General features: G+C 42.5%; 1 protein-coding gene across 1 annotated transcript in view; it reads right to left on the reverse strand.

Annotated features, from left to right (window-relative positions):
- Positions 1-25,940, reverse strand: part of slc6a15 (solute carrier family 6 member 15) — a 30,478-nt gene extending 4,538 nt beyond the window's left edge. The window contains exons 1-10 of the mRNA XM_061678364.1: positions 25,803-25,940; positions 21,443-21,900; positions 14,449-14,606; positions 13,596-13,722; positions 10,380-10,561; positions 6,001-6,111; positions 4,508-4,749; positions 3,937-4,132; positions 2,872-3,064; positions 2,384-2,543 (exon numbers count right to left, since the gene is read on the reverse strand). Coding sequence (XP_061534348.1) covers positions 2,384-2,543; positions 2,872-3,064; positions 3,937-4,132; positions 4,508-4,749; positions 6,001-6,111; positions 10,380-10,561; positions 13,596-13,722; positions 14,449-14,606; positions 21,443-21,749 — 1,676 coding nt within the window. The 5' untranslated portion in view covers positions 21,750-21,900; positions 25,803-25,940. The remainder of the gene's footprint in view (positions 1-2,383; positions 2,544-2,871; positions 3,065-3,936; positions 4,133-4,507; positions 4,750-6,000; positions 6,112-10,379; positions 10,562-13,595; positions 13,723-14,448; positions 14,607-21,442; positions 21,901-25,802) is intronic.
- Between the last annotated feature and the right edge of the window lie 1,431 nt (positions 25,941-27,371).

Consider the following 27,371-nt stretch of genomic DNA (forward strand, 5'->3'; position numbering starts at 1 on the left):
AGAGGCCTGTGATTTTTATCATGAAACAAAAAAATCCAGAAAATCACATCGACTGATTTTTAAAGAATTAGCAAATTGTGGTGCACAATAAGTATTTGGTCAATAACAACAGTTCATCCCAATACTTGATATACCCGTTGTTGGCAATGACAGGAGGTCAAACGTTTTTCTAAGTCTTAAAGGGTTTCCACACACTTGCTGGTATTTTCGCCCATTCCTTCCTGCAGATCTCCTCGAGAGCAGTGATGTTTTGGGGCTGTCGCTGGGCAACACAGACTTTTCAACTCCCTCCAAAGATTTTCTATGGGGTCGAGATCTGGAGACTGGCTAGGCCACTCCAGGACCTTGAAATGCTTCTTACGGAGCCACTCCTTCGAATGCCCGGGCGGTGTGTTTGGGATCATTGTCATGCTTAAAGACCCAGCCACGTTTCAGCTTCAGTGCCTTTGCTGATGGAAGGAGGTTTTCACTCAAAATCTCACGATACTTGGCCCCATTCATTCTTTCCTTTACATGGATCAGTCGTCCTGGTCCCTTTGCAGAAAAACAGCCCCAAAGCATGATGTTTCCACCCCCATGCTTCACAGTCGCTATATGGTGTTCTTTGGGTGCAACTCAGCATTCTTTCTCCTCCCAAAAACGACAAGTGGAGTTTTTACCAAAATGTTCTATTTTGGTTTTATACTGATAAGGAGTTCAAACAGGTGCCATTAATACAGGTAACGAGTGGAGGACAGAGGAGCCTTTTAAAGAAGTTACAGGTCTGTGAGAGCCAGAAATCTTGCATGTTTGTAGGTGACCAAATACCTATTTTCCACCATAATTTGCTAATTAATTCTTTAAAAATCTGACTGATTTTATGGATTTTTTTCTCATTTTGTCTCTCATAGGCAAGGTATACCTATGATGAAAATCTTTTTAAGTGGGAGAACTTGCACAATTGGTAGCTGACTAAATACTTTTGCCCCACTGTAACTGTATTAAAAATGTTTATAAAATAAGTGGTTAAGGAATTATGATTAAATTAATGATAAAGCATTTTTAAAATGAGAATGAATTAGAGCAGTGATGTTTTGGGTCAGGTCTACACCCACGGCAGGGTCCTCGAGGGTGCGTGGGAGTTCGCCCAACCAGTCTACATGTGTTTTGTGGACTTGGAGAAGGCGTTCGACCGTGACGCTCGGGGAGTCCTGTGGAGGGTGCTTCGGGAGTAAGGGGTACCGAACCCCCTGATACGGGCTGTTCGGTCCCTGTACGACCAGAGTCAGAGTTTGGTCCGCATATGCGGCAGTAAGTCGGACTCGTTCCCGGTGAGGGTTGGAATATGCCAAGGCTGCCCTTTGTCACCGATTCTGTTCATAACTTTTATGGACAGAATTTCTTGGCGTAGAGGGGGTCCGGTTTGGTGGCCTCCGTATTGCATCTCTGCTTTTTGCAGATGATGTGCTTCTGTTGGCTTCATCAAGCCGTGACCTCCAACTCTCACTGGAGCAGTTCGCAGCTGAGTGTGAAGCGGCTGGGATGAGAATCAGCACCTCCAAATCTGAGACGGGTCGGGGATGAGATCCTGCCCCAAGTGGAGGAGTTCAAGTATCTTGGGGTCTTGTTCATGAGTGAGGGAAGAATGGAACGGGAGATGGACAGGCGGATCGGTGCAGCGTCTGCAGTGATGCGGACTTTGTATCGGTCCGTTGTGGTAAAGAAGGAGCTAAGCCGAAAGGCGAAGCTCTCGATTTACCGGCCGATCTCCGTTCCTAACCTCGCCTATGGTCACGAGCTGTGGGTCGTGACCGAAAGAAGAAGATCCCGGATACAAGCGGCCGAAATGAGTTTCCTCCGCAGGGTGTCCGGGCTCTCCCTTAAGAGAGAGGGTGAGAAGCTCGGTCATCCAGGAGGATCTCAGAGTAGAGCCGCTGCTCCTCCACATCGAGAGGAGCCAGATGAGGTGGCTGGGGCATCTGATTCGGATGCTTCCCGGACGCCTCCCTGGTGAGGTGTTCCGGGGACGACCCAGGACACGCTGGAGAGACTACATCCTTCGGCTGGCCTGGGAACGCCTCGGGATCCCCCCGGAAGAGATGGATGAAGCGTCCCTGCTAAAGCTACTGCCCCCGCGACCCGACCCGGATAAGCGGTAGAAAATGGATGGAGAATTAATTATTATATTTTTCCATGTTTTCCCCACTCATAGCTTTCTTTTTTCCATCTGTCTATTAAAAAGTAGATGTGACCTTTGAGCACAAGTTTGCCCACACCTGTTCTAGTTTATCCATGTCCGCTAATTGCCCCAAAAGACACGATGTGGACAAAAGCATTGGAACGCCTAGCGTTAGTCAAAAGTGCTCTCTTCTTCCCTTTCAAATACTTTTGAGCGACCACGTACTTGTCGATGCCGTAGAACCAGGCGATGGCCAAGTTCTCCAGGATGACCACGATGAGCAGCGGCAGCGTGGCCGAGTAGTCGTCGAACATGGTCACGAAGTAGTTGCCCGAGCGCTGCACGAACACCAGACCGATGAGGAAGGCCAGCATGCAGCAACCCACTGCGCCGTGACGACAGGGTCAGAATATTAAGAATCAGTTTTTTTTTTAGGTATCTGGACTTGTATACATTTTTGTTCCCTACATTTGAAAATGGCTAGCTCTACGTTCTACTCTGTACTTTGTCAATACAGTATACGTATGTTGCATATAATTGACAGTATAAAAGATTTTTACTTAAGTACATTTCTGTTTGTACTTTATAACTTTTACTTCCATAAAGGACTTGAATCAGGACTTGTACTTCTTTTTTTACACAACTAATTCTTATTTCAGTACAGCATGTGAGTACTTTTGCAACCTCCAGATATAAATGAATGTTTTTCTGACCGGTCAGGAGCTCCTTGCGCACTTTGAAGGTGTCGATGAGCGGCGTGAGGATGCCCTCGATGGTGCCGAACATGCTGCCCAGGCCCAAATTGACCAGCATGAGGAAGAACATCACCGACCAGAAGGGGGAGGCAGGAAAGTGCGTCATGGCCTCCGTGAAGGCGATGAACGCCAGGCCTGTGCCCTGCTCCGCCTGGTGGACGAGAGAGAGGAGATATGTGATGGGTATACCCGGTGGATGGTAGCAACTTTAGTTTTAAGATTACTACAGTTTTTCTTGGAAAGAATACAACTTTTTTTGAGGGAAAATATGATTCATTCTCTGGAAGACGTTTTTACTCATAAAATTCCAAATCTTTCCAAATCGGAGTTTTCTCCCAAAAATGTGACTTGGTTTATAAAAAAGTCTGACTTCATTCACTGTAAAACAAATAAATAAATTCTCAAAAATTCTCTTACCCCACACCCCAAAAAAAAAGACGACTTAAATAAATCTCCCCACACCTCCTCAAAAAGACAATTTCTTTTGGGGAATAAATAAAACTACAGTATTCTTTTATGATTAAGATTATATTTTTTACATTTTCATTTATAAAAATTACACATTTATTTTTTGGAAGATCTAAAATACTTATATATATTTTTTTAAATGTATTCTCATAATCAGATTTTCTGCTGAGAAAAAAAAACATCACAAAAAAATATCTTCACTATCATAATTTCTTTTAAAAAAATATAATTACACTTTTTTTTAGGGAAAAGTTGACTTTATTCTCAAGAAAACTGCTTTTTCCTCATAATATTGTGACTTTTGTAAAAATAAAGACTTGATAAAAAATAAGAATATTCTTAGAATAGTATTGAAAAAATATTACTTTATTCTCATACGACTACTTCTTTCCTAAAAAAATAAATAAAATACTACTATTGTAGTAATATGACATTTTTCGCATACAAAAATCTGACTTTATTCTCATAATATTCTGAAATTTTTTCCTCTGGAAATGTTTTCTTCTTTATGTGATGTATTAGTGGGTGTGGCTACGGTGGCATCTGCCGCCGTACCTTGTTGAGCTCGTCCTCGATGTTGCAGGAGTCCAGTCCGAGTTTGGCGAAGTTGTCCTCCTTGACACGTTTGATGTCGTCAATCATTTGATGGTAGTCGTCCACACTCATCTTGTGACTGAGGTTGATGTGGTTGGGGATCATGTTGGCGTCGATGCCGTTGTTGCCCAGCAGATCTGCAATCCTGTTGCTGTTGCTAAAAAAAAAAAAGAACAAACAAAATACATTTATACAGTTGAAAAGTTTTCAAAACAGAACAAAATGTGGGGTGGCAAATCATCTGTTTCAGGGTCAAAAGTGTCACAAAAAGGTAACCACTGATTTAAAAAAAAACAGATGTCACGTGTGATGATTCTTTGATGATTTGATTTTTTTTATTGAATTCATTGTCTTGCTCATATATTCTATTGCTCAGTGCAACCACACCAATTCCTTCCTTCATGGCAGAAAGTTCCACTTCCAGTGCTATTGTTCATGACACACCTTTCCCGATATGGGCTTTACTTCCTTCTGACTTTACTTCAATTTTGTGGCCTAATTCGCCAGCAAACATGAGGAGACGGTGACTCACAGCGCCACACATCTGCCGTTCATGATGTTGGCCTTGAAGCCGAGTACGGCGAACACCACCAGGGTGGCCAGCACGGACGTGAAGAAGTTGATGAAGGACACCAGCACGGCATCAAAGTGGCAGTTGTTGTTGCGCTTGTTGTAGCTGGAGAAGGCGATGACGCCGCCAAAACCCAGGCCCAGCGCAAAGAACACCTGCGTGGCCGCCTCGCGCCACACCTTGGCCTCCAGCATGATCTCCAGCTGGGACACACACACAGGGACGTGATGGTGAGCTAACTCATGATATGAAATGAAAAAGTGTCTGTGTAAGAAGGAGAATTAGGGCTACACTGAAAAATGAGAATGAAAATGAAGTCGTAGTGTTATGAGAATAAGAAAACAAATATTTAAAAAAAAAAAAATGTAATGTTATAATAGTATGTATTCTTGTAAGATAAAATAAAGCCTCAATATCGTGATATTAACTTAACTTTATTCTTAGTCGTATGAGTAATACTTGTATTCCAGAAAAACAGACTATACTTGTAATACTTTTTCCTGGGGAAAAAGGGACTTTATTCTTGTAAGATTAGTACTTTTTTCAAGAACAATTACATTTTAGGGGGAAAAGTATGACTTTTTCCTCTGAAAAACGTGACAATTCTTGTAAAATTAGTACTTTTATCCCCAGAAATTGAACTTTTTCAACAATTATACCTTTTTCCGCATGAAAAATGAAAAAATATGACTACACTTGTAATTTATTCTTCAAATTACTTACTTTATATTTGTATGATTTGTACTTTTTTTTCCAAAAAATTAATTGAACTCTTAAAATTATGACTTTTTATATCTGTAAATTCCCTTAACATTGCACTTTTGTACACTTTATTACTTTTTTCTTTATCTAAAAAACAAATCTGGCTATTATTGTAAGATTACAAGTTTTTCTGGAATGAAGAAAGAAATCATTACACTAAATGAAGCACTGGAAAATAAATGTGATTTTTCTGAGGGCCCCTCTGGATGACTTATTCTGCAGATGATTGATCAGATTACATGGCATTGTCTTGTGTGTGTGTGTGTGTGTGTGTGTGTGTGCGTGTGTGTGAACTACACAAGAGGGCGTTAGAGCGCCACAAAAGCCTTTGTCGTTCTGTCAACCAGTCCTGTGAGTTATGTTCAAATTAACTCTTGTTTCCATGGCGATGGAAGGTGCTGCAGCATCCGCAGCCTTATGATTGGTGTGTTACTGCTGAGATGTCAACCACTCACAGCACACAGAAATTTTTTTTTTTAGTCTAGACAGTTTTTTTTCCCTTCACATTTTTCTTATGCACTACGTCTATTTGTACTGAAAGAACTATCATTTCATAAGACCATTACTCTGCTATAAGCAGATCATTTCATCATTTTACCAGTAAAACTCAAAATTTATGTCTTAATGCTCACTGTTGAAGTTACCAAGAGAGTCAAGAGCAAAGACAGATTTATTGCAACACCACGCTGTACCTTGGGCGTGAACATGTGGCGAATCCCGTCCATGGAGCCCTCCAGGAGCAGCGAGCGCACCAGGAAGCAGATCAGTACCACGTATGGGAACAACGAGCTGAAGTACATCACCTGAAGGCGCAAGCACAGCGTACATTACTAAAGCATACAAAGCAACAAAGGAGCTTCAAATTGAGTCGTAATCCAACAAAATCTCGAAGACTAGTTTGTCTAGAAAGGAGCCCTTGGAAAATGGACAAAATTACCCCATAAACCACTTCAAATGTTTGGGCATGGCTTCAAGAGACTTCTTTGTGGATCTACTCACGAAAGACATGCCCACCAAATATCATGTTGCTAAGCAGTGATGCCAGTAACGCGTTAACTCTAATACCACTTTTACAGTAACGAGTAATGTATCGCATTGCTATTTCCAAACCGATAATCAGTATCCAGTTACTTATCCTAGTCACTGTACATTAGGGTGAGTCACCCAAGTAAAGTCAAGGCACTTCAGTTTGCTGAAGGAGATTGTTTTAGTGGGCAATCGGCAGGAAGATACGCCCGCAATTCCTTCAGTCGGTAAATCGTTTGGTAATACAACGGAAATGACCGGGAGGTCACTACACAAAACACACCCTACAGTCAAGAGTTAAATGAAAATAGAATAAACGGGCAACACAAATACAACCCGACAAGGCGGGTAAGTTACACACACATTCTAATACTACGGGGCAACACAAACAATAATAAGTAAACAATTAACGTCATTTACTGTGTACAAAAAAACTCAAATGTTGCGGGTGCTATTTTTGTGGACGCAATAACCAGTTGTACCTGAACGAGTTGAATGAATGAAAGCTCTTGAACTTGTTCATATTTTGGGGCGAACGTGGAAGAGAACGTAATGTATTTCTGCCCGATGAACATTATTGTGAACGCGCTCATTCTGCTGTCCGCTAATGGTTCTTGAGCGGCAATTCGTTTTCGTTCAAGAGTTCCCGATAGAGGTTTCCAGGAGAAAACCTGGCTAAACATGCATGAAGTAACTTGTAATCTCACTTAGTTACTTTTCAAGTAATCAGATTACTTTATCAAGGTAACTGTTGCTAAGTGAAATTGATTATGGAGGCTTAATTTCCCCCAAACATTTAGGAGCTGTACTGAACCAATGGTGAGTCGTCAAACTTTGCTGCCATGCTCCGACCACATGCAATAACGAAAACGCAAATGTTTCATATTTAAGCGTCGCCCATCTGTCCATTATTCATGCGACAAATTTGTGAGCCATCTAGACAAAATCTCTAGGATGAGCTTTATTTTTAAAGGAGCCCTGTAAGAGTTATGAACTATTATTCTTGGCTGAACCATCATGCCCCCCGTCTCCCCTGTCCCTACCATTTCTGACAATCAAGCCAAGCCGATAGAGTGAGTGTAACCATGGCAACCGGATCCCTTTCACGCCCACCCACGCTCACACGAGGATATTCCTTGCAAAAAAAAAAGTCTTTGTGCACACAGGAGGAGGAGAGGCGCCATTAATATTCTTTTGTGCTCAAACTTGCAACACGCCTGGGAAGGCTACTCCAGGGAACGTTTGGACACATACCTACCCCCAAAACCTGTCAAGACACACCAGGTAAAACATCCACATATATACTGCATATGGTGTATTTAGAGATTATGTCCACTGTCCTTCCTCAATTACTGCAGTGACAACACTAAAATAGACCAGAGTGGCAGCGGGAGATAGCAGCTTGACAATGGCGGTGGCCACAGTATCGGCCACTTCAAGCCACCGAGGCCAAACGGGGATGGTCTGACGCCATTAAATCAGGATGGCAGAAATTTCAGCACCTCAACTATTCAGGGCATCCATCTTGTTTTGTCTATGTCCGCCACGTTGGACGGGCACAAACAGCAAGAAAGGTGGCGTGAAAAAACCACAGCTCGTGACGATGCTCAGACAGTCTTTCTTAAACTCAAATTTAAGAGTAAGGTCCTAGTTCTCACCTAAAATGCTAAAGCAAAATGTTAGTTGACACTTTACATGTCTCAATCAAAAGTTCTTTGGTTTATCATTCCAAAACTACCCACCAAATGTCTTCAAAATCTGTTCATAACTTTTTGAGTGATGTCAATGTCTACAAGAAACGATTTGGAGGAAACATTTATTTGCATGTTTTGAGTGGTGTCAGTGTTTAAAAAAAAAAAAAAATTATCCCGGTCCAGTATCTGGAGCCATGATCAAAAGTTGGGGGACATTCTGAACCTACCCACCAAATTTTGTCAAAATTTGTCCTTAACTATTACATTTTTAAACAATTATTAATTTACCTTTGTTGATTAAAATTTTATATTCTTTTGAAGGGACGCAGCCAAGTAATAATTTCATTGCTTGTTTTTTTTACTGTGCGCATTAAAATTAATGTTTTGAATCTTTATTTATTTATTTATTTATTTTTTCAGTTACATGTGTATTTCTGACGTATGTTTCAAACAATATCTGGACTATGAGTGAATAAATCCTTTCTTGATTCCAGACCCAGATCATGGTCAAAAGTAGATTTTTCCAAGCAAGGCTCGATATAAGCGGATTCACATCGCAATTTGCGAGTCAAAATTTCCATTTTGTGCCTCATAAAACACATTGAAAAGTAAAACTGCGAGCTTCGCTTACGTCACTTACGCTAGGGAAGTAGGAGGTGGAATCGAAGCTATTTGGTTGACAGCGCGGGAAGATGGCGACGATAAATGAAGAGAGACAGAAAGTGTGGCAGTATTTCAGGTTGAAATGCAAGGTGAGCACCGTGACGTGTCATAGCTGTATCAGTAATCTTGCTCTCTGCCGAAGGCACCCAGCATGAAGCCGTGTAGGACCCGAGACAAGGTAAAATTAACTGTGCAAATCAGTGAGATTAATGTTAATGTACTTTACTAACATAAGGTTAGCCCTGCGGAGTGCTAGGACTCTGTTAATTATACCTGCTGTCGGATTTGTGGCTTGTTTATTGCGATGGTGACAAGTACAGTATGCCCACGACAATAATTACTTCATACAGGGTGCTTTGAAGTTTTGGTCAGTGTAGGCACAAGGCATTCTGGGACATATGGCCAATGCAGTACTGTAAGTGGCTACATTTTGAGTCGTGGGTGAAAAATGTAGCAAAGGTGGTTTTAAAAGTGAAATGGGTCATGTACCCAAAGAGAGGAGAGGTGTTGACAAATGAAGGACATATTATTGGTAATTCTTTTGGTTGTATCATTGTTTCACAAATGATAAAAGAGAATCCGGAACTGGATCCCATGAACTTGGGCCAAAAGTGATGTTTCATATTGTAATAAATTCATGTTGCGGTCATTAAATGATTAGTGACACATATGGGTACATCATTAGCGCACGCTGTAGTTGAGGCGTGACAAAAGAAGAGATCAAACCAAATTCAAACGTCAAAAGCATCAAAGCTTTCCTCCCGTAAGATTAAATGCTCTGCCCATTTTTTCCAATTAGCTCCAATTTGACCCCAGAAAGTCCAGCGGATAATGCTTGTCATATGATAAGTAATGGAAAAAAAGGAGGTACGCTAAGGTCTTAATCCTTCCGGATGCTAGTCACGTTACTGTCAGCTTCGATGCTGGATGTCAGCGCAGGTAGGCAAGCTTAAGTATGAATCTCTCCAGGAAAATCACGAGTCACCAAGAGACACTTCTAAACATCTTTTACGCTTCAACCACGGAATATTACCACATTATTCTCATAACATTACACCATAAAAAAAATCTTACCACTTAATTCTCACAGCATTGCATCATTTCACGATTACGTAATATTAGCGAATTCATTCTTTATTGTTCTTTTTATAAGAATTCTTAATTCTCTGGAACTTATTTTTTTTTACTATGACGACTTAATTTTCATAAGATTACAACTTTCTTCCCTGAAATATTACAACTTTATTGTCACATTGTAACTTTTCGGGGGTCATACTAAGACTTTGTTCTCGTAGTATTATAATATTTTGTCAAGATATTATAATTTGATTCTCATTGCAACTTTTTGGTAATACAAAATGGAGTAAGACTAACTTTTTTTTTTGCAACAGTGCAAGTTTATGTTCGGATCAAAATAAAATTTTTGTAATGTTCTGACTTTATAGGTAACTGAGCAGAAATGAGCTATCTGAGTGCGTGTTTGTAGACAAGGCATCCAGTTAGCACTCCGTAAGCTTCCGTCTTAACATGAGCTAACGAGGTGTGAGAGGATTTTCCAAACACTTTGCAAGAAACGGCCTTTTGTTTTATGCACCCAGTTCCCAATATCCGACGCTATATTTAAACCGGCTATGTAGGGAGAAACCTTTCCTCCGTTTCCCTCCAAGAACAGCAGGAGCTTAGCTTACCTTTCCGGAGGACTGGATGCCCTTGATCATGGCGAGGCAGACCATGGACCAGGCGGCCAGCAGGCACAGCGTCATCTTCCAGTTGAGTCCTCCGCTCTCGGAGATGCTGTCGGAGATGTCAAGGGCCTCGCGGTACCAGTAGTAGGTGGTGGCCGAGCTCTTCTCGCACTCAGGCACCACATCTGTACAGTAAAAGCTGGTTTTGTAGCATCATATTTTTAATCTAATAATGTTGATACTTTTTTTCACATTATATTACAACTTTTTTGTGCAATTACAGATTTATTCTCGTACTTAAAAAAACGATATAATATTTTGTTTTATTTTATAACAGTTTTTCCTTGTCACATTTTCTCCCCAATATTATGACTTAATGCACAGGACATGGAAATTGTTTTTGTAATCTTGAGACTTGATTATCATAATATTAAATTGTTTTTGTAATATTAGACTTTATTCTTATAATATTGTACATTCTTGGTAATATGACTTTATTCATGTAAAAAAAAATAATGAATCGATGACGATATTCTCGTAACATTCCAACTTTTTGGGGTAATATTTTCAATTTATTCGCATAGCCTTACAAATTTATAATATTTGTGACTTTACAATCTCCCGCTCCATTCTTCCCTCGCTTGTGAACAAGACCCCAAGATACTTGAACTCCTCCAATTGGATCTCATCCCCGACCTGGAGAGGGCACGCCACCCTTTTCCGACTAAGGACCATGGTCTCAGATTTGGAGGTGCTGATTCTCATCCCAGCCGCTTCACACTCGGCTGCGAACTGATCCAGTGAGAGTTGGAGGTCACGGCATGATGAAGCCAACAGAAGCACATCATCTGCAAAAAGCAGAGATGCAATACTGAGGCCACAAAACCGGCCCCCCTCTACACCTCGGCTGCGCCTAGAAATTCTGTCCATAAAAGTTATGAACAGAATCGGTGACAAACGAGTCCGACTTACTGCCGGATATGCGGACCAAACTCTTGACTCCGGTCGTACAGGGTCCGAACAGCCCGTATCAGGGGGTTCGGTACCCCGTACTCCCGAAGCACCCCCAACACGACCCCCCGAGGGACACGGTCGAATGCCTTCTCCAAGTCCACAAAACACACGTAGACTGGTTGGGCGAACTCCCATGCACCCTCGAGGACCCTGCCCCGAGTCGAGGTAAGCAGCGCCAGATCCCCACTATAAACAGTGTTGATGGTGCACTGCTTCCCCCTCCTGAGACGCTGGATGGTGGACCAGAATTTCCTCGAAGCCGTCCGGAAGTATTTCTCCATGGCCTCACCGAACTCCTGCCATGCCCGAGTTTTTGCTTCAGCGACCACCAAAGCTGCATTCCGCTTAGCCAGCCGGTACCCATCACCTGCCTCAGGAGTCCCACAGGCCAAAAAGGCCTGATAGGACTCCTTCTTCAGTTTGACGGCATCCCTCACCATTGTGTCCACCAACGGTTTCGGGGATTGCCGCCACGACAGGCACCAACCACCTTACGGCCAGAGCTCCGGTCGGCCGCCTCAGCAATGGAGGCGCGGAACATGGTCCACTCGGACTCGATATCACCCGCCTCCCCCGGAACATGAGCAAAGTTCTGTCAGAGGTGGGAGTTGAAACTCCTTCTGACAGGGGATTCTGCCAGACGTTACCAGCAGACCCTCACAATACGTTTGGGCCTGCCACGTCGGACCGGCATCTTCCCCCACCATCGGAGCCAACTCCACACCAGGTGGTGATCAGTTGACAGCTCCGCCCCTCTCTTTACCAGAGTGTCCAAGACATGCGGCCGCAAGTCCGATGACACGACCACGAATTCGATCATCAAACTGCGACCTAGGGTGTCCTGGTGCCAATTGCACTTGTGGACACCTTTATGCTTGAACATGGTGTTCGTTATGGACAATCCGTGATGAGCACAGAAGTCCAATAACAGAACACCGCTCGGGTTCTGATCGGGGGGGGCCGTTCCTCCCAATCACGCCCTTCCAGGTCTCACTGTCACTGCCCACATGAGCATTGAAGTCCCCCAGCAGAAGGATGGAGTCCCCAGCGGGAGCGGTCTCCAGCACTCCCTCCAAGGACTCCAAAAAGGGTGCGTACTCTGAACTGCTGTTTGGTGCATAGGCACAAACAACAGTCAGGACCCGTCCCCCCCACCCGAAGGCGAAGGGTGGCTACCCTCTCGTCCACCGGGGTGAACCCCAACGTACAGGCGCCGAGCCGGGGAGCAATAAGTATACCCACACCTGCTCGCCGCCTCTCACCGTGGGCAACCCCTCCAACCCCAACCCCTCTCGAGAGGACTGGTACCAGAGCCCAAGCTGTGCGTGGAGGCGAGTCCGACTGTATCTAGTCGGAACTTCTCGACCTCACACACCAGCTCGGCCTTCTTCCCTGCCAGAGAGGTGACATTCCACGTCCCTAGAGCTAGCTTCTGTAGCCGGGGATCGGCTCGCCAAGGTCTTCACCTTCGGCCACCGCCCAGCTTGCACTGCACCCGACCCCTATGGCCCCTACCACAGGTGGTGAGCCCATGAGAAGGGGGACCCACGTTACCCTTTCGGGCTGTGCCCGGCCGGGCCCCATGGGTGCAGGCGCGGCCACCAGGCGCTCACCTTCGAGCCCCACCTCCAGGCCTGGCTCCAAAGAGGGGCCCCGGAGACCCGCGTCCGGGCAAGGGAAACCTGAATCCATTTATTGTACTCGTCATAGGGGTTTTTCAAGCCGTGCTTTGTCTGGTCCCTCACCTAGGACCTGTTTGCCATGGGTGACCCTGCCAGGGGCATAAAGCCCCAGACAACTTAGCTCCTAGGATCATTGGGACACACAAACCCTTCCACCACGATAAGGTAACGGCTCAAGGAGGGTGAATTTATTCTCATAACATTAAATTATTTTCATAGTATTTTAACTTTATACTTGTAACATTTAATTGGTTCCTTCTTAATATTATGACTTTTATTTTATTTTTTAAGTGTTTCATAATTTAATTAATTAATTGTTATAACAGTATAACTTTTTTTCCTAATATTACGACTTCCCCGTAAATTCTGACTTTATTTCCAAGGCATTAATAGCATTACTACTTTTTTTCGAAACTACTACGACTGTTTTAGTAAAATTTCAATTTTACTCATAGAATAAAAAGTGGTTGGTTCTGTCAGCTGTTTGCAGGGTAGCACAATTAGCACGTCTATCTGATCTTACATGTGCTGTTCTTGTTCTTGACCAGCGGACACTCGTGCCACGGTAGCGGTTGCTGGAAGGACTGCGAGAAGTAGAAGAGGCTCCAGCTGATGATGACGTTGTAGTAAAGCGCCACAAAGAAGCACACCTGCACAGATCGTCTTATTATTGGAGAGGAGGTACCTGCACAGATCGTCTTATTATTGGAGAGGAGGCCTTTAGGGAGGTCACGTGACAGCGTCTACTGGAACGTCACTAAGAGACGTTACGTATGAATAACACCTTCTATGAACAGAAGTAATTACTCATACTACCTCTTTTTTCAGGATAAAGGAAAGGGTGGCATCTATTTGAGGGAGTCCTTGATTTGTACCATGCTAAATGCTGCTGTTTTGATTCGCAACAGTTATCAAATTGGCTTTGAAGCCTTTGAGCTGTGTGGTTGTAAATAGGATTTTTAAAAGAAAAGTCCAAGAATAAGCTAAATGTCTTTACCAAACAAATTACATCAAGTTTTACACAGAAATTACAGATAGCTTGTTAGTCAGTAATATCTTTAAGAAAAAGAAGCTTGTTGAACAAGCTAGGTCTGTGCGCCCATTTGTGAGCTAGCATTTCCACTGGGATATTCACGGTTAAAAATAAAAAATAATAAAGATTGAAAAGTACAGTAGAAGAAAAAGCTACATTTATTTTTTAAACAAGTGAAATCATCCCTTTCCTATCCATTACAACTAGCTCATTAGTGGCTGACATTAAAAAAGATAAATGACTATTTTTCCAAACAAGCAAAGTCAGTGCGACAATATGTGATGATTTGTAAGCCACGGGTAGCAAGCTAACATTTTTAGCCAGTGCTGAGCTCGAGACTTACCACGCAGCTAGCAAAGCCGAGACCCCCCAGCCGAGGGCTGATGTAGTTCCACACGCCGATGCTGCCCCGACGAATGCGCTGACCCACGGCCAGCTCCAAGAAAAAAAGTGGGATGCCAATCAACACCAGCAGGATCAAGTAGGGCACCAGGTACGCCCCTAGTGGTCAAAATAACACAGTACCGTTAGATTTTAAAAACGCAAGACGATACACTACCAGTACGTCACGGTGCATTGTTCGCGCTACGGCTGTATCGCAGAATTTTAAGCAATCGTTTTTTGTTTGTTTGTTTAATGGGGTGTTCACAATATATCAGCAAGTACGAATTTAGAGTTGCGTGCCTTCAGTATAGCACCACGTCGTGACGTAACATGCTGTGCTAAACCATTTAAAGTATGCGTTTTTATGCTCTCTCAATATAGCATATTTTCACCTCACGTATGTATTTTTATGGTTTCTCAATATAGCATATTTTCACCTCACGTCATTGGGTCCGGAATGGGGGTTCACTGTAAATAATTTAGAACTTTTTTTGCGCGTGTTTTCATTTTAGTCTTTCAGTTCACTTCACGGTGTAATGAACAAATATGAATCTGATTCACTTTGACTTGTCTGTTGTATTTCAGGCTTGCCGTAGGTACGGCACATGACATAGTGCCCAGAAACAAAATGGCTGTCAAAGGCATGGTGACAGACAGGTTAGCACATCTGCCTCACAGTAAGCCGTATGGATGGATATTTAGGGGTTATTTTTAGCAGGCTAAGCTAATAAGATAGACTAGCATTGCCAAGACAAGTACAAGTGGGAGCTACTTTGTCCCAAATGAAACTTGAGGCCTACGTTGTATTTTTGGCCTTCAGACTTGCTGTAGGTAGGTCACATGGCACATTTCTTTTGTTGTCCTGGTGGCCTAAGCTAATGACATAGCACAGCATTGGTATTGACAAGGCGGGTTTACTTCTCACTCACTCACTCACTCAAACTTTATTTATACCGCGCTTTTCATACCTTCACAAATGCCACACAAAGTGCTGTACATGGAATAAAATCAAACCGTCCCGCTACTTGTCCACAAGGACACAGACACACATGCGCACACACACAAGTTTAAAATAATGATGTAAGGCTCAGTTAGGACTCACTTCAAAAGCAGTGAGTCCCAACTAAGTTTTGTTGCATGAACTGACGAAGCCTGGTCGGATGCGAGGTGAAACGTCTTCTATGACAACCAGAGCAGTCCAATTGCGAGCTGTAGTACCTGAGCAATTTGCTATGGTGCACATGCCGGTCTTCAAGTCTCCATGTGTGGTGTCGTCAAATAACAGTACTGTAACTTTAAAAATGTATTCTAAAATGACTCAGAAGAGGGATTACTCTGCAAGAAGTCCTCTCTATAGAATTCTCGTCTTTTGGGGTGGATGGCCTGTAACAGTGTAGCCTTGAAGCCTTGAGTGTATACTTCCGTGTGTACCCGAAACCACAAAAATCAGTTAAAGCAGCATTGCGTCACACCTTTCAAAACTACATGATGAAAGCACACACTTTGGCCCCCTTTTGTAACCCGCGAATACACACAAAATTATCTTAGCATTGTTGACATTTTAAGATGTGCGTCAAAGCATTGCACAATCCGGTCATGCGTGTATTGTATTACTATTAATTTAATCCTTGCCAAATATGATTTTGTTTACTTTTTCCACAGACAGGATGTTCTTTAAGTCACTGCCCTTCCCAGATATAACGCTTGTATGTTGTCTTCACAATTAGATCATCTTATTCTAGTTCATTCTAAGGAGAGCAAAGACATCAGTCAGCATCAAACCCACGTCCACCACCCAGGTGGTCTCCTATTGTCTTTCCAAAAGCAAACATTCCGATCTTAGCGCCTTTTATCTTCCCCCAAAATAGCATCTACAGTAGTTACAAGTCCTGGTGGATCCTGTCTAAATCTGTCCTATGAGAAACTGTAGCCACTTACAAAGGACCAAGGACTATAAGCATTCTCAGTCTACTAAGGACACTAAGGACAAAGACTTTGAGTATTTGTTTATCAGTACTTAACTCTTACTGAAATAATTATTTGAGGATACTTTTTACTTTTACACAAGTCATATTATTCTAAAGTAACAGTACTTTTACTTGTGAAATTTTTTTGGCTACCTTATTTCTATTTTTACCTTATTGCATTGGGAATTACTACTTTCTGCAAAACGTTTATTCACTCAACTGCAGATGGTGGCGGTGTCTATTAGGGAAGAGAGGCATTTATTTGAACAATAGCATTATGGATTATCAACTGTCATGTAGAAAGGTAGCAAAATGCCAAGAACAGGGGCCGAATGGGCAGCACTAATAAGTGGCATAACTCCGCTGAACATAAACATGGACGCACACAACATTGTGTCTACTGGGAAACTCATCGATCACTAAGATTCAATCTCCATATTACGTAATACTGTATACGAACGAGGCACACTGGACAGAAAATAATTAGATGGCAGAACATAAAACATGGAAGCGCACAAAATTGTTGTGCGACCACACATAATGAGTCTATTGCAATGCTAATAGTCACCAAAGATGCAGTCTCAACATAATAAGATAATATTTAATACTACACAGCAAAATCCTTTAATTTAATCTTGGAAAGTGTTTACACCCCTCACTAGGTGCTGCTCTTTTGACTAGAACAATTCTGTTCAATTTTGGTTGCTTTACAGGAGAGAATTCACTTCCTTTCTTCATTCCTGGTCGTCCCGGCAGCTGAGAATCACTCACTGACTAAACCCAAAGTTGTAAAGTAGCCCTGAATCCTTTTTCCGCTCAGGCCTGTGCTTTCTTACATACAGCAGTGCACGACCTGTGACGCCATGAAAGGAAATGTGTGTCTTTCATGAGTGTCTGTGTAAATTATATGTAAAGCATCATCATCATCATCCCCACACACACAGGGGCTGCTTAGTACGTGTCTCTTTAATCCAATTACACATTAAACACAGCTGGGTGACCAGAGCTGTTTAAAACAGACATGATTAATGGAAGTGATGGGACTCACAGTATGAGTGTGCCAGACACTTCACTGTTCAGGAGTAGAACAGTAACGTCAAGTGGGACCATGCATCATCTCTTAGGCTATGTTCACACTGCAGGTCAATTAAGATTTTTTTCACGTCAATGTGAACAGTACAGTTCTGATTTTTTCATATCCGACCTAGGCCTCTTATGTGGATATACAGTAAATCAAATATGTACCCGACACAAGTGCAGTATGGACGCTTACGGGGCGCGCATCCGACGTTTATTTCATCATAAGGCGAAAAAGGTCACAATTGTTCGACAAAAAACACACGCCACAAAACCGCAACGGCGGCTGAAGCAGCAGAAAACAGTCAGTGGCGAAAAGAAAATGCTTTAGAACTGATAAATATAAGAAAATGTTGGCTTCGGTTGCACAAAATCATGAGATCTCAGCGAGGGGCCGCATTTACTTCCGTAAACATGCCTGTGCGCATTTGCGCGATGTGACATCAGGCACGTGTTCCGTCCACAATAGAAGCCGCATTAGTCTTTGTAATGTGAACATCTGCATAAAAAGATCGGATTTAACAACAAAACAAAAAAAAAATCCAAATTGGGCATCATACCCTGTAGTGTCAACGTAGCCTTAGCGTACAAGCCAAAATGTGTCATTTTCTAGGCCAAACTCTATAGGGTAACTGGCTTTTTTGCATGTCCTCGGAGCACCCTCGCACATTTTGAGAAATGTGTTATTGTGTTGTCTTCAGAATTTACTTAATGCAAATTACCATTTTAAACTACTGTATTACTTTAAGTACTATTTTTTTACTATTTTACTACAGTACCCTTACTTTACTACTACTATACTACTACTATAAAATGACTACTTTACTACAACTGCTACTATTACTAATAATACTTTATGACTACTTTATTACTACAACTACTACTTCACCACTACTACTACTACCACCACAACAACTACTACTACTTCACTATTACTATTTTACAACTACTATTATTATTACTAATGCTACTACTACTACTACAACAACAACCACTACTAATACTACTACTAATAATAATAACGTATAACTATTACTACAATAAGGCGGCACGTGGACGACTGGTTAGCACATCTGCCTTACAGTTCTGAGGACCGGGGTTCAAATCCCAGCCCCGCCTGTGGGGAGTTTGGATGTTCTTCCCGTGCCTGCGTGGGTTTTCTCCAGTTTCCTCCCACATCCCCAAAACATGTGTGGCAGGTTGATTAAAGACTCTAAATTGCCCGTAGGTATAAATGTGAGTGCAAATGGTTGGCTGTTTCTGTGCCCTGCGATTGGCTGGCGACCAGTTCAGGGTGTACCCCGCCTATCGCCCAAAGATAGCTGGTATAGGCTCCAGCATGCCCGCGACCCTAGTAAGGATAAGAGATACAGAAAATGGATGGATGGATGGATATTACTACAGTAACTATATAGCACTTTTGAAGGGACCCAAGGCTTAAGAGTATCTCATGGGCTTATTAATGTATATCTGTGTGTGTGTGTGTGTTTCCTGTCGGTAATGGCAGGCTTTGGCGTAAATGAGACATTGTTTGACATGGATACATTGATTAGATTAGGTCCACCAACATAATGTCTAATATGACATCCAGTACAAGAGCCGTGTCTTAACGGATTAACTATTTTTCTTTTTCTTTGGCTTATTCTGTGGGTTGGCAGTGACAGCAAGAGGATTAGTGTGACGATAACCATAGACCAGGAAACAGGTTGTAGTGTGACATCGGAAAGGGTGTGTGCAACAGTTATAAAGCGGCACTATGTGACCGTATCGCACAGCAAGCAACTTCCTGTCTGGCATCTTTGATGAAGGAGTAGTCTTACCCTATTTTAGTTTTATTTTTGACACATTGATTCCGAGTTTTATTTTACACTTAACCCAGAAAGAGTTCATCTCCGATCATTTGAGCAATTGATTGCACAGCTAAACACTCTGCACACAAGCTGTGGGCTGTTTTTATTTAAAACATCTGAAAATTAGTTCAGGACCAACCACCTGAAATAAATATTTCAACAACAGGCTTTATTTACATACACGAGCTGCATGACAAAAAATGTCACCTTGGTAATAATGATAACAAGAATTGAAGTGCAGACCTCCGCCAAGGCCAACAGTAATGCTTGATTTTGGTTGATTCCAGCCCCCTCACATAGTGGCGAGCGTCATGCTACATAAATCAGAATCATAATATTTTTATTGTCCCTTAAACCTCGTGCATAATCTGTACAAATTGTGTTTTTTGTTGTTGTTGACTTTGATGTCTTTAATAGAAGACAAAGCATTTAACAACAAAGAGGGCTGAAATTTTAGCCGGAGAGTTTTAACATGTACTGTATAACTTCAAAATGGCACCATGATCCAATTTCAAAATTTTTAGACATAGGAACTGCTAACTGACCATACGCAGGATTCAAAATTGATGACTGAAGTGTTATAATGCTTATATATATATATCCATTTTCTTTACCACTCATCAGGAGGCGGGGTACACCCTGAACCGGTCGCCAGCCAATCGCAGGGCACAGAGAAACAAACAAACCATTTGCACTCACATTTACACCTACGGGCAATTTAGAGTCTTCAATCAACCAACCACACATGTTTTTTGGGATGTGGGAGGAAACCGGAGTGCCCGGAAAAAACCCATCCAGGCACGGGAGAACATGCAAACTCCACACAGGCGGGGCCGGGATTTGAACCGTGCCGGCATGTGCGTGCACTGCGTGCGTGTAAACATCATAGGGCATATTTAGAGTTTTGGTTGTAACACAATCCTGCTTTTATTGTCTTTAGAGGGCATTAAAAAAAAAAGAAAAGGTCTGATGCCATTGAACATTTTGAGGGGTTGAAAGTATTATAATATTCACATCTGACTTAGTTCAACACTTAAGAGCCTGAACCATGTTTTGGCTCAAATGACTGCAGTGTGTGTTTAAAAATAGATAGATAAATAAATAAATAAACTGCAATTGTTCCAAAAATTATAATGCCAACAAATATATGTTGTTATAACTTACTGACTTATTCAAGGCTCTAATTACATCATATCAAATATTCCACTTTGAATTTGTATTTATTTATTTTTTAATATGGCATATTCAGAGTTATGGACATAACGCAATACTGCTTTTATTGCCCATAGAGGCCATCAAAAAAATAATGGATAGGTCTGAGGCCACTGAACATTTTGAGGGGTTGAAAGTAAAAAAAAAATATTAGTATGACTTAGAACATTTAAAAGGCTGAACCGTGTTTTGTCTCAAAATGACTCCTACGTACTGTATGTACTGTATGTTGTCATTATGAAGCACAAGGGTTAAAGGGAAATTGGTGTTGTGGCAGGAGCACAAAAAGGACAAGGTACACAATGGCAATATCAGAAGTGAGAATAAGACCCTATTAAAAGTCTAAAGGTCAGACACAATATAAAAACAACTTGCAGAAACACCATACCCTTACACAATATCACCCAAAAAAATTTCAGTCCAGCGCTCATACCAGCTAAAAATAAAATCCAACTTCTATACTGCAAAAAGTGCAAAGTGCAGATGTGTAAACAAGCAATAGTAGTGCAATGAGACCATGAGCAACCTAACGGTTGATTGCCAATCAGTAAATACAGTAAATTGCAATGGGGATAAATGAAACATGGAGTTTCTCCACATAACCTAAGATCCAAGACACACTGGTCAGAACTAATGATTGTGTAGCTCCCCATAACATAAACATGGATGCACCCAACATTGTGGCATGACTATGTCAGAATCTACTGGAAGACTAATCACCGTTTAAGACACCATCTCCATACAATATAAGATAAGACGCAGACTGGGCAGAACTAATGAGTAGCCCGGACCACATACATGGACCCACACAACAATCTACTAGAGCACTAACGGTCATTTCACTCACCCCCTCCATTCTTCTGGCACAGATAGGGAAACCTCCAGACGTTCCCGAGGCCTACGGAGAAGCCCACCTGGGCCAGGATGTACTGCAACTTGCTGTTCCAGGCCGGCCGCTCCTCCTCCTCCTCGTCGGCGTCAGAGCCGCCCACCTCTACATCACGCTCCTTGCCGTCACCGTCATGGCCGCCGATGATCAGCGAGCTCTTTTTGAAGGAATCATTGCAGGCGTCCTCGTTGGAAAGCAGGTCCCGGGCCGACTCAGTGACATCGTCGTCAAGCTCTCTCTTGACGGCCTTGCTTTTTTTGGGCATTTGATAACGCAAACGAGGGCGAGGGCTGCCACGTGCTTGTTGTTATAGGGTAACTCAATTGGTCCACCTTTAAAATTTTCAGTTTATTTGAGTCTGTGAGAGTTCAGGAAAGATGTTTTAAGACGTTTTTACTTCGTCATTATCACCAGATCTGCGGAGCACAGTGGGGAAATTAATCAGTAGATCACACAGAAAAATGCTAGCACTTTGAATTCATTCACCGTTTCGCAAATACTGTAGAACCCCAGTTGACGAACGAGCTGGTTTGATAAACAAAAAAACTTTTAAAGAAATGCTGCTATGCTTTGGTTCACGAATAGTCTTGGCATCAATTTTGAAGGCGTAAACATAATTCACTCTGTGCGTCACGGATTGCAGGTATCTTTGTGTTTTGCTCTAACTTAGCCCTCAGTTTGGCTCCAAATAAACTTTGCAATAGTTTAATAGAAACCCTAATCATATTACTGTTGAAAAAATAAATGTAGTAGTAGCGAAACATGACAATGGTGTTTGATCTCGTTGCGCAGTTTGGTTTGGCAAAACCCACCAGGCAATAAAGGAGTAACTGTTTTGACAAAGCAAACACCACAGATAATAGAAGAGAGAAAAATTATTTTTGTTTTGAATAACTGAAAAAGAGCTCACTGGTTTTCGTTTCATAGCTATCGAACACTAAGTAGTCGGGTTGAATGTGAAGATTTTAATTTTGTTTATTTTCATGCGTTTCATAACCAAGTTTGTTTTCACTTATTTCTATAGTGTACTCTGTTTTTAACTACACGTCAATAAAAACAAGGTAAACATAACTTTTTCTGGGTCTGGAAGAGATTAATTCTATTTCCATTCATTTCAATGGGAAACTTTGTTTCAGTTTGCAAAGGTTTTGTGAACGGAGTTGTGGAACAACTTGACTTACAGAACACATTATTCAAAACAGGTTTTGCTTTTGCCCCCCACACCTTCTGGGAACAAGCAAGTTTTTTCCCTTGCATTAACTTACAACCCCAATTCCAATGAAGTTGGGACGCCGGCGGCATTTCTGGGTGTTGTTGATAAATGGCTTTTGCTTTGCATAGTAGAGTTTAAAGTTGCACTACGGATGTAGTGCCGAACTGTATTTACTGACATTGGTTTCCTGAAGGGCGGCGCGGTGGACCACTGGTTAGAGCATCAGCCTCACAGTTCTGATGACCGGGGTTCAATCCCCGCCCCCGCCTGTGTGCAGTTTGCATGTTCTCCCCGTGCCTGCGTGGGTTTTCTCCGGGCACTCCGGTTTCTTCCCACATCCCAAAAACATGCATGAATTGGAGACTCTAAATTGCCCGTAGGTGTGACTGTGAGTGCGAATGGTTGTTTATTTTGTCTGTGCCCTGCGATTTGCTGGCAACCAGGGTGTACCCCGCCTCCTGCCCGATGATAGCTGGGATAGGCTCCAGCACGCCCGCGACCCTAGTGAGGAGAAGTGGCTCAGAAAATGGGTGGATTGATGGAGGGTTTCCTGAAGTGTTCCTGAGCCCATGCGGTGATATCCTTTACACATTGATGTCGGTTTTTGATGCAGTGCCGCCTGAGGGATCGAAGGTCCCGGGGCATTCAATGTTGGTTTTCGGCCTTGCCGCTTACATGCAGTGATTTCTCCAGATTCTCTGAACCTGGAGTTTTGATGATGATATGGACCGTTTGATGATGATATGGACCGTAGATGATGAAATCCCTAAATACCTTGCAATTGTACGTTGAGGAACATTGTCCTTAAACTGTTCGACTATTTTCTCATGCACTTGTTCACAAAGAGGTGAACCTCGCCCCACCTTTACTTGTGAATGACTGAGCAATTCAGGGAAGCTCCTTTTCTACCCAATCATGGCACCCACCTGTTCTCAATTAGCCTGTTCACCTGTGGGATGTTCCAAACAGGTGTTCGATGAGCATTCCTCAACTTTCTCATGTCTTTTTTGCCACCTGTCCAAGGTTCTTTGGAACGTGTTGCAGCCATAAAATTCTAAGTTAATGATTATTTGCTAAAATCAATAAAGTTCATCAGTTTGAACATTAAATATATTGTCTTTGTAGTCTATTTAATTAAATATCGGTTGAACGAGATTTGCAAATCATTGTATTCTGTTTTTATTTATGTTTAACACAACGTCCCAACTTCATTGGAATTGGGGTTGTATATCAACCTTCACAGAAATTTTTAAAAATATTATATATAATGTTAAAATAAGTACATAATAAGCAAAGTAGTTCATTGCACGCTATTCATAACCTCAAAACCTTGAGACCTCAGGCGGCTGTTGTCAACAGGGCTGTTTAGAGAAGGTGTAAAGTGTTCTGTCCTTCTTTATCCTAAAGCTATTTTGACCAAAGCATGTTACTGACACCTGGGAACTGTGGAAGATGTGAGAATGTTCCCCCCCCCCACCATGAAATTCCCACGTAGAGGGATTATTTACACTACTATACAAACAAAACGTGTGGCGGGAGAAGCGGCAGGACAGAGACTATCAGGTTTTTCCCCTACATAAATGATGAGGGGGGCATTAGCATACAAACCCCAAAACTCCTCGTTCCAACAACCCAGAGTGTTTACATCACGTGTGGTGTTCAGGTAGCATTGGAATTTGTAGTTTCTCACTGGACAGTTCAATTAGGTCCACCATCCAATGATTATATATACAGAGTATTTGTTTTCCATGTGGGGTCGAGGGGGACAGTTTTGCATCCGAGCAGCATCCCACAATGTATTGCGTCCCACATTTTAGCGCAGGGGTGTGCAAACTTTCATGTTCCGGGGCCACATTTAATTTTTAAAATGCGCAGATGGGTCAAGTCATCCAAAGACTCGGTTTTTGAATTTTTAAAAATATATACATATATATATATAATACAAAATAGTTTATGGCGCTTTTTCCAACTCGGGTCAAGGATGAGCTGGAGCCTAGCTGCAGCAGACGTTGGGGGAGAGCCCGGGTCCACCCTGGGACTGGTCAGCAGCCAATCGCAGGGCACACATAGAAAAACAAGCATTCACACTCACATGATTTAGGATTTACGATAGAGTTTCTTCTTTGGACAACCTTATGCTAACAAGCATGGTTTTGGAATGTGGAAGGAAGCCAGAAAACCCACGCAGGGAGATACAAACCCAGAGCCGCTCAACTGTGAGGCAGCCGTACTAACCACTGTTCACCATGCCGCCTGAAAAATGATACAGCAATTTCCTAATTAATAATTTAAAAAAATATTTGCCTAACCCTGTGTAAAATTGATGATGTTGCCAATGTAGTATTTTATCATTTACAATAGATCAATTAACACATTATTTAATGTCAACTGACTTTAAATGAGCAATTTTAGAGTGGTCAAAGTTAAGTAACAGGATTTACGCAGGGTGGGCCAGATTCAATCAAAGAGGCCGTGCTTTTATCTTTTGTCAAAGGTTTCGCTTTATTGGACTGGCAATGCGGCCTGCCTCACACACGAGAGCTGACTACAAACAATAATGAAGACATTTTTTGAATCACGACTTTCAATCTAAATGATTACTTTGGTCAAAGCAGATTGAGTGATGGTCTGGCAGGTGTACCTAATGAATTGTCCGCTGGCGGATGAGGCACCCAAGGGTGTGGACGACGCACCGCGCGCACCATAGGCCATTTTGTTCATTTAGAACACGACGATTAGGCTGATTAATACATTTATATAGGTATATAGATTATCATAGCTTTCATAGGAGGATTTGGAGTAACCGTCACTGCGGGGGGGGCTCATTATATAATTCATAAAAACACCACGCTTGTTAGCGCAAATCGGGCCTAAGAGTAGCAAAACGACGGCACAGCATTTAAATTGTTACAAAATGCATTATATGAGTAAATAAAAGGCTATGTATCCCACAATGTGCGCTTTATGAGCCTTCCTGCGACCGAAGCGTCCACATGTGATATTTCATCATCCTCATTCGCGCGCGCACGTTGGTACCCCAGTCTGCCTAGCGTGCACGCGCACGCACACTGACAAAAATGGGGATGCTCCGTAGCGGGAACTCACCGAAATGAAGAAGGAGAGGCCGAGAAGATGCGGAGGCGTCTCAAGGGATGAAATTGTGAGAGCGCATACACGGGGCGGACATTATCACTAGTTCTTAACGCGCCAAAAGCCGGTATGTTGTGTTCGCTGTTCGGTGGGTTGTGCAGGGCTGGTGCGGCTGTAAGACGCCGTCACCACGTCGGCCAGCCGGCCCGCAACACGACGCAGAAAGCGGGGGGCTCGCGCTCACATTCAACGTCGTTAAACTAACCTATTCCATCTTTTCATCCATACTTTTACCTCACATTCCTTTAAGATAAATGTAGTACACGATTATAGCCATTTAAATGCAATTTTATGGCGGGTTTACCGTTTTAGGTACACCTGTTTTAGCCGTATTCCCCTGTTTTGGCTCGACTTTGGTACGTTCCACTACTAGTTCGTCATTATGGAACGGGGTTGGCGCTTAACGAGCAATGTGCCTGTGTTTGTAAACCACAAAGAAAACATACGTTTCCTATACACTTTGAAGTTCGGTTTTTGATGCTTTGATACCTGGTGGTCAAAGGTGGTTGTTTGACGTTAGTACTGGACACCAGGAGAGGCATTATTTGCTGTATATATTTTAGCCTTGTTAACACTAATGTGGAACTAATAATTCATTCATTTTTTTTCTAGATTGAAGAAAGTGGACGAATTAGTAGTTTAGTGGTATTTGTGTGCCATATTATTCCCTATGTGGGTTAAAATTAATATTTTTGACATTCGTACTTAAACACTATCAGAAGCACTGACATACCTTTCCAACCTTCATTCTAAAATGTGTTCAATGATCATCAAAAGCAGAAAAAAAGTTTTATTTAAAAAATCTGGTCCTTCCACTTGTGCCTGTGTCAAAACACTCACCTGTGTCACCTGATAGGGGAAAAAAAGTAAGCCCACAAGATAGCAAGAACAAATAAATAATGAAATAAAACAAATGTGTTTGGAGAGGGCAGCACGGTGGGCGACTGGTTAGAGCAGGCAGGCCTCACAGTTCTGAGGATCCGGGTTCAATCCCCGGCCCCGCCTGTGTGGAGTTTGCATGTTCTCCCCGTGCCTGCGTGGGTTTTCTCCGGGCACTCCGGTTTCCTCCCACATCCCAAAAACATGCTGGAATTGGAGACTCTAAATTGCCTGTAGGTGTGACTGTGAGTGTGAATGGTTGTTTGTTTGTTTGTGCCCTGCGATTGGCTGGCAACCAGTTCAGGGTGTACCCCGCCTCTTGCCCGATGTCAGCTGGGATAGGCTCCAGCTCGCCCGCGACCCTAGTGAGGAGAAGCGGCTCAGAAAATGGATGGATGGATGTTTGGAGAGCTTTTTTTTTTTAAAAGAGGAACAGGCCAAATAATGAAACAATATCAGACAATGTCAGCAATATAGACAATATTGTCAGTCCTACTTAAGGCACTGCTTTATTGCTAGTTGACTCGCATGCACGAAATGAGGCAAATGAACCAATGAAGCCATCAAAACTGCCTCGGCACATGGAGCCCAAGCAAGAAAGATAAGACTTGGGAGAAACAAGCACAGGGCTCCGACTAATTAGAG

Source organism: Phycodurus eques, chromosome 5 (assembly GCF_024500275.1).
Source record: "Phycodurus eques isolate BA_2022a chromosome 5, UOR_Pequ_1.1, whole genome shotgun sequence".
NCBI lineage: Eukaryota > Metazoa > Chordata > Actinopteri > Syngnathiformes > Syngnathidae > Phycodurus > Phycodurus eques.